Source organism: Silene latifolia, chromosome Y (assembly GCF_048544455.1).
Source record: "Silene latifolia isolate original U9 population chromosome Y, ASM4854445v1, whole genome shotgun sequence".
In the NCBI taxonomy this organism is placed as follows: Eukaryota; Viridiplantae; Streptophyta; class Magnoliopsida; order Caryophyllales; family Caryophyllaceae; genus Silene; species Silene latifolia.
In genome coordinates, this window is record NC_133538.1 from 177,694,898 (window position 1) to 177,703,205 (window position 8,308).

General features: G+C 35.4%; 2 protein-coding genes across 2 annotated transcripts; both read left to right on the plus strand.

Moving 5' to 3' along the window:
* Positions 1 to 6,498: 6,498 nt before the first annotated feature.
* Positions 6,499 to 7,309, plus strand: LOC141629511 (protein FAR1-RELATED SEQUENCE 5-like). Its single transcript, XM_074442499.1, has 2 exons — positions 6,499 to 6,875; positions 6,982 to 7,309. Exons 1-2 carry the CDS (start codon positions 6,499 to 6,501, stop codon positions 7,307 to 7,309), a joined length of 705 nt encoding a protein of 234 aa, XP_074298600.1.
* Positions 7,310 to 7,388: 79 nt separating this feature from the next.
* LOC141629512 (protein FAR-RED IMPAIRED RESPONSE 1-like) lies at positions 7,389 to 8,036 on the plus strand. Its single transcript, XM_074442500.1, has one exon. It carries the CDS (start codon positions 7,389 to 7,391, stop codon positions 8,034 to 8,036), a length of 648 nt encoding a protein of 215 aa, XP_074298601.1.
* Positions 8,037 to 8,308: the final 272 nt, after the last annotated feature.

An 8,308-nucleotide genomic window follows, 5' to 3' on the forward strand; every position in this document is an offset into this window, starting at 1 on the left:
ATACTCGACCGAGTATCCGGCCTGGCGGGTATTATTTCCGCGGTTTTGGTTAAAATGATTAAAGGTTATATATAATCGTTCGTCAGTTTCTAAAATCATTCCTCCCCAAAAACATAAACTACGTTCATTCTTCTCTAATCATCTTCATCAATTCCAAGTCAAAGGTCGTCGATTGTGGGTTCTAGCATCTCATTCCGTGCCAATCGCCGTAGTAAGTGTCTTATCCTTGTTCATCTATTGTCATTCTTATAAATTAACAAACCCTAATTTGGTTAATTTGAGGGTTTAGGGTTTTGGTCATCATATGTTGTTGATTGTTGATTATCGTTGTTGTAGGTGATGATATGTTATTAGTTGTGCATTTGTATGATTGATTGCAGCGTAGCGGATTGCGAAAAGGTAGGGTTTTCCTACTCAATTTTGTCTAATTGATTTAAGATGTTTGTGTATTGTGTATGATTGTTGTTTGCTGATCATCGGAGTGTTGGTGTGGTGGTGGGTGTGACGATGTTGTGATTGTTGTGGTGGAGTCACTTGCGGGAGTGGCTTCACACCCTCGTTCGCCCTCCGTGGAACACATCACGGGAGGGGATGTGCACATTAAGGGACAGGGATTGTTAGTCGCTCGTTGATGAGCTGGACTAGGTGGGGATGGGCTGCGGTCACCCATCGCAAGCGCGAGGATTACCTGTTGCGATGGGTAATCTGGCAGGGCTACACACTTCGGTGTGTAGTCGGTTACTGTGTGAGATCGGGAGACCGGGGATGGAGGATGATCAGCCGGTTACATTGTTTGTTTGTCTTATCTTGATTGAACGGTACTGACCCCGTTGTTGTTGTTTTGTAAAACCTGCGGTGATCCATTCGGGGATGGTGAGCAGATTATGATAGGTAATGCAGATGTTTAGCTATGGGACAGTCATGGGGAGTCATCACTCAAGTCTAGCTACCGCCGTCAAGAGACTTAGCTTGCATTCTTTGTATTTGTTAGACCTTTCACAGTTATACTTTGGTTTAGTGTTTGAAACATGTAATCACTAACTATTTATACTTTAATAAAGGTTGTTTGGAATTGGTAACTTTGATATACTAACCTCGGGAAACCGAGATGGTAACAGCCTTTCATGCTAGGGTAGTCCTTGGTAAGGTACCTTGGTATGAGGGGGTGTTACAATAGCTTTCCATCCAAACTATACAAGGGCTTTTGGTAAGATCTCTTTTGTCCAACTACTTAGGATGTACTACGCTGAGATGCTATGTAACCCCATTCTTAACATAATCCATATAGTGTGTTTACAAAGGATTCTTTTCCTCTTCAAACATCTTGCATGCACATGTTGTTTCTTTTTTTTCAACATTGTGAACAACCTGTATTACAACAGCAGTGATTTCAATATGAAAACATAGTTATTATATAGTTCAAAATGAGTTATTTCATTATGAAAACAAATGAACGACTAAGTAGCAGCTGATCAATCATTTTAGTGTAAAGACACAATTATTATGAAGTTCAAATTGAGTTATTTCATTCCGAATACAATTGAATTTCAAAGTAGTAGCATTTAAAATGGGATTTGTTATTTCTATGAATACATGGTTATTGTATAGATTTAACCCAGTTATTTCAATGCATAAAAGCAGTTATTGTATATTGTTTTACTCAAAATGAATTTCAATTATATTCAAAACATGCAATAACCTGGAATAGTCTCAACTGATTGAAAGCAACTGAAACATCTATTATGTGAGTGATCCGTTTTCTGTAAATCCTCCAACACCACAAGAACAAGCAACCGCTTGCACCACACGAATTCATCATTCTCTTGAATCACAGAAATCTGATTAGAATTGTTATTTTGATTTCAATAGCTATGAAAATCACTGAAGTAATTCGATTATTAGCTAAGAAATCGTAAATAATATACATACCTTTGTTTTGATTTGATGTGTTAGGATTTTCCGAAATTTGACTATTAATTGAAGAAAAAACTAATCGTTTCAATTGAAATAATCGAAATTGTGAATGAATTTGTTGTAATCGTATGGAATTGCAAAAAAAAAACTGGGAAGAATTTAATGAAATCGTCGATGAATTTGGATATTTTGATTGATTTTCCACATTTTTTGTTTGATGCGAAAAGATAAAATAGGTTTAGAGAGATGAAGTAGTTAGATTTAGAGGGAGAAGCAGTTCTTTGTGTTTGTGACGTTGAATTGTGAGGAAATTGATTTTGTTAGATCAATTGTATATATATGCGAGGGTAACTCACGAAAAGGGCAAACTCACCGGATCCTGCCTATCTTATATCTTATAAAAAAAGAGAATTGGGGTCTGACATTACTTTTGACATGCTTCTATCCCTCATTGACGTCATATTTTACAAAAATGCCACCCAATACAACTTCTTCTTCTGTCGTTCTTATCCTTTGTCTTTTTTTATTTACCATAAATGCCACTTTGCTTAAAACACTGCCAGCCACCTCTCTGCCATTTTGCTTAAGACACTGCCTTTCTTAAAACACTCCCATCCACTCCTCTGCCATTTTGTTTACAACACTGCCTTCCAGTTCGTATTTCCAATTCTTTTATAGATTTAAAGTCGACGGAAATTCATAGGACAGTCCTAATTTGAGTACTACTTCGATTGTTTCGTTATATGTATATCCTCATAACTCGGAAAGCTTTCAGCGACAATCCAGCCACTACACAATTGAAGTATACAAGTTCTCTTTTCTGGTATGTTTCGGACCTTTTGGGCATATATTGGTATCGACTTGATTTTTTATGGGTTTCTGAATTTTGCTACCCACATTTTTTATCATAAATTCTGTTTTTGTTTATGAGCATAAGGTGTTCGATGAATTGTCATAATTAAAACTCAGATGATTTTTCCTGCAGGCGTTTGTCCTTTTTCTGAGCATTCATTTTTTACATAATCAACTATTGTCGTTTAATATCTTGGTGTTGATTTGATTTTTTATGGGTTTATGAATTTTGGTACAAACATTTTCTTATCAGAAATTTGTTTTTTGATTATGCGCATAAAGTGTTCGATGAATTGTCCCAATTAAATCTCAAATGATTTTTAGTTCAGGCGTTTGTTCGTTTTCTGAGCTTTTATTTTCTCTGTAAAGCTGCATCGAACTGTTTTAGTTCTTTTAATTATCTGATGTAAATCCATATATTGCCTTCATTGTGCTTTCAAAGATACCCAAATGGTTTTAGTTGTTTGAGTTAGTCTATCTATGGGGTAGTCATTTTACGTCAGTAGATAGCAGCAAGGCTGTAGACCGGGTAATGCTAGATGTTCCTTCTTGTAAAAGAAAGGGAACATCTCTTTCCAGTTTGCTATCTTGATCTCATTATTGTTGCCATTTTTCTATCTCATGCTCGGCACTGAAGTAATATTCTACTACATTATTCGAACTTTTGTCTCTGAAGTGCTACCTTGCGACGCCACAACTTCGTCGTAGGTACCGCTTTACCATCGGATTCTCTTTATTACTCTAACTTTCGAATTCTATTTCCTCTTTTAAATTTTACTGAAAATTGTAACGATATTAACAGGGTGACTCATATTATCTCATGCATATTACGATGAGTTTATTGTCGTCATGATTTGGTTCTATTTGTTTGAGTATTCAGATGATCTAATTGTGGGAAATATCTTATTCTAACAATATGATGTGTTCCAATCCGACAAATTATTAATAGTTTTTGGAATTATGGCGAATCCAATTAGTAAGCAAAATTGTTCTAATGATTACAACCACCAAGCGTTTGAGGAATTGCCCCAACTAAAAGAGCACTCCTTTCCTTTCGTATTGTGTCCTACAAACTACCCATGGTTATGGGTTTTGGAACTTAGGTAGAGATAGTCGGTAAGCAAAATTGTTGTTACGAATGGTCACTAAGTGATTGAGGAATTGCCACAGCAAAAGATCTACTACTTTTCTAACATATCGTGGCCTAAGTATTTCTTTTTCTTTTATTTGAGTATGTCGTTAGCGAGACCATAATATGTATAAGAAGGTGTGAAACTAGCTATTGTATTGTTAAAAGAGAATATAACATGAAACTGGACGATTTTGTGCATAGAATACTCTCAAAAAAGTTTGTCCCTTTTTCTCTGTGTTTTTGCCACCATCTGATGCTTTGGCGATTTATCCGACCATCTATATTCTTATGGTGGAGAATAGCAAAATAGTTCGCTATTGCATATTATTTAAATTTTGAAGCAACACTTGTTTGCTGCAACTCTTAATGGATTTATTAACATAAAGAGGTAAAGGGGTAAAGTTGCGAACACTCGACTTCCTTTACCATGCTATTTACAAGAGCTCTCGACTTCCTTTATCATGCTATTTATAAGAGCTCTCGAGTCTCGAGTGACTGGAGTAAGTAATATTTTGTGTATTGTGACTACAATACACTAAAGACTGAATGCTACACAACCACCGGACATGAAATAGCACCTGATAGTTCAATTTCAGATGACGACTGAACAATTACGAACATGACCGTATCAAAAAAATAATGTTAATAGAACATAAAGAATACAATTATTGTATAATATATCCCGTGTGTATTTTCTGTGTACTTTGAAAGAGCATTTCAAATCATTTATGAGATACCGCGTGCTGCGCACGCGCATTTCATTTCAACTAGTATATATATATATATATATATATATATATATATATATATATATATATATATATATATATATATATATATATAGGGTCGAGGTCGATACGAACTAAAGTTCGGTGCGAACCGTCATTTAACCGACCCCTATATAACAGATTTAAATTCTCATCGTTCTTCGTTCCTCTTTCGGACACCATTAATGCGATAACAAATTCTCATCTTGATTTCTTCGTTTCTCTTTCCGACACCATTGCTGCGCATCAATCAAACTCCATTATTGCACCTCGGAATACAAATTCAAGGTAAGTTTTAATTCAGATTTTGAAACAAATCCAATTTAAAAACTTAGGGTTTGCTTAAAAATTTAACTTGATTAGTTTTTTGGTTTAAGATGGTATTTTGTCGTTTTGATTCTAGATTTTTTGGTTCATTACTTGATTAAAATTATTGTGATCGAAAAATTAGAGTTTCTTTGATGATAGAACCATCTGATTTGGGTAATAATCTAACAAGAACGAATTTTTATTTCAGATGGTAATAATTGAAGAAGAAGATTCGGTAATGGCGAAGTTATAGGTAACTCTTGTTGCATGTTCTTTGTATCCAAAGAAGTTAAAGATGTGTATGTATGTAGATGTATGAATGTGTCTTCAAATCTTGTTGTTTACATATAATTTGAAGAAGGGAATTATCGTGATACATTATTTTATTATTGCTGCTAATTGTGACCCAAAATAAGTTGCTTTCATTGGCTGTGTGTATCTAGGTAGTTGAGGATGTGTTTCTGTCAATATTAAAAAAATGTATGATTGTAAATTTGCAGAGAGTATTACTTTGATTGACTTAGATATTAAGGCCCTGTTTGGATTTTGAGATTCTGTTTGGATAAACTGTCGTAGTTGATTTCAGGATCCTGGGTTTCTGTTTGTAAGCAACGACTATCAATTATGGTCTAAAAAGTGTATACAGCCACCTGAAGGTGTGTTTGTCGAAGCACTTAAAACTGTATCTAGCTACCCTTAGATAGCATAGAGGGAATGGGATGAAAATAGTGCAATAAACAAAAGGTAGCAAAGTGTATATAGCTTCACAAATGAGTGTATATAACTACGTAGACGATTGTATGTAACTTGACAAATTAAAATTACGTGTTCCACTACCTAGGATTTTGGGATTATGTTTGATTCCAGAATTCAGTTTTGATTTTCTGTGCAGACATTGTAGAAGTTACTAATGTGCAAGCGTCTTCAAGTAATTCAAAAGAAAATCAATTGCTTGTCACTAATGATCCAGGTATTAAATTGTAGCTTCTAATTAAGTAATGTATTGTCTAAGAAGCTTGTGTAGGTGGTAACAGATAAAATTAAAATCATTTCCTTTTGTTTTTTTTTTTGTTGTTGTAGCCACCCCAGAAGTTGATTTCGATAATCAAATAGTGGGATTGCCAAGATGCTCTGCAGAATTAAAACCAGCATTGTGGATGAAATTTGCAACTTTGGAAGAAGGCATACATTTTTATGAGGAATATGCCAAGGTTTGTGGGTTCCTTACTAGATTAGACTCAACAAAATTAGTTGACGGGATAGTTACACACAAGTGGTGCGTGTGTAATAAACAAGGCAAAAGTAATCACAAGGGTACAAAAAGGAAGAGGGCCCTTACGCGAATTGGTTGTCAGGCTAAGGTTAGTTTTAGAAGAATTCAAACGGGTGAATACGAGATTTATGATTTTGTTGAGGTTCACTCACATGCTATGAATACGCCAACAACTATGATACATTTGAAACCATGTAGGGATTTAAACTTGGTTCACAAAAAAATGATAATGGATAATGCTCATGTAAACCATGGTCCTGTGCAAACATTTAGGATGTTCAAACAAAGATGTGAAGGGATACAAAAATGTGGGTGCTTCTTTACAAGATTTCAAAAAAATTTCAAGGGATGTAAAGAAATACATCAAAGAATATGATGCCCAGATGTTAATAGAGAACTTCATGCAAAAAAAGGCTATGTCTCCATCTTTCTATTTTGACTTTGATGTGGACGATCAAAGAAGAATAACTAAGCTTTTCTCGGCGGATCCAATATCAATTAAAAATTATGCCCTTTTTGGTGATGTCGTTTCTGTTGATGCCACTTATAACTTCAACCAATATAAAATGGTGTTTGTCCCTTTCACGGGTGTTGATAACCATAAGGGTTGCGTTACTTTTTGCAGCGGGTTTGATACGAAACGAAAATGCAGAATCATTTTCGTGGTTGTTTCAAAATTTTGTAACGGCTATGGGTGATCGCTATCCTATTACTATAATAACTGATCAATGTAGAGGCATCAAAAAAGTCATTAAGGGTGTGTTTGGTGACAAAACACGCCACCTATTGTGTATGTGGCATATAATGAAGAAGTTGCACGACAAGGTTGGTCCATCGATTTCCCAAGACACAACTTTTTTGAAGGAAATTAACTCAGTTGTTTGGGATGTAGAAATCACTCCAGAAGATTTTGAATCGAAATGGAATTCGATAATTTCCTCATATGAGCTTTGTGATAACAAGTGGTTGAAGAAAATGTTTAAGCACCGTGCTCTTTGGATTCATGCTTACATTAGAGACACATATTTGGGTGGGATTTTGCGCACAACATCAAGATCGTAGTCTGAAAATAGCTTCTTTGGAAACTTCACCAACCCACATGTCACACTTGTCGAGTTTTGGATGCGTTTCCAAACAAAGAATGGATGCTCATAGATGGAAATATTCTAAGGTAATGGCTGATGATAAGAATTGTTATCTAAAATTGACAACCCCTCTCCTTTTAGAAAAGCAAGCTTCTGAGTTTTACACAATCATTATATTTTATATTTTCCAAGTAGATGTCCAAGCAGCATGTTATACTTGTGGCCATTTACCATCACCAAATGCAAGTGGTGCGAATGATAATATTTCAATAATTGATCATGAGAAAGACAAGGAATACAAAGTTGATTTAAGTGATAATAAGTTCTCTTGTTCTTGTAAGATGTTTGAAAGAATTGGGATACTCTGTAGGCACATTTTATGGGTGTTGAAAGATAGGGGGTTTGATCATATACCTAAAGAGTATTTAGCACTGAGATGGAGCAAATCTGCAACCTCCCACCCTCTTTGTACTGTTGTTGGAAAAACTGTACTAGCTGATTGTGTGTCAATCGAAAGTCGCCAGAACAATATAAGTGAATTATGGTCGGAGGTATTTAGTGCAGTCTCACTTGTTGAGGATAGTGAGGAACATTCTGATGCGCTATTTCAATTGCTCCGGAGTTTCAATGAAAAGTTGATTATTTCAATTAAGTCGGGAAAGTCAAAAGATAAGAAAGCTGAGATTGAGATGCTTCTTGGGTAAAAAATTCCAACTGAAGTTACTGTTTTACCACCAGAGAAGTGCAAGAATAAGGGATCGGGAAAGAGGATAACATCAAACAAGGAAAAGGCAGTCTTGGAAAATGCAAAGCCTCTGAGAAAATGTCGTGGTTGCGGTGAAATGAGTAACCATGATAGTAGAAATTGCCCGAGTCGACTCCCTTGAAACTGAATTATTCAGTGGGTTTGGTTTTTGTGGCATTTGTAGATGTCACTCAAAAAAGTCTGTTATGTTTTGTAATGTTATGTACTCAC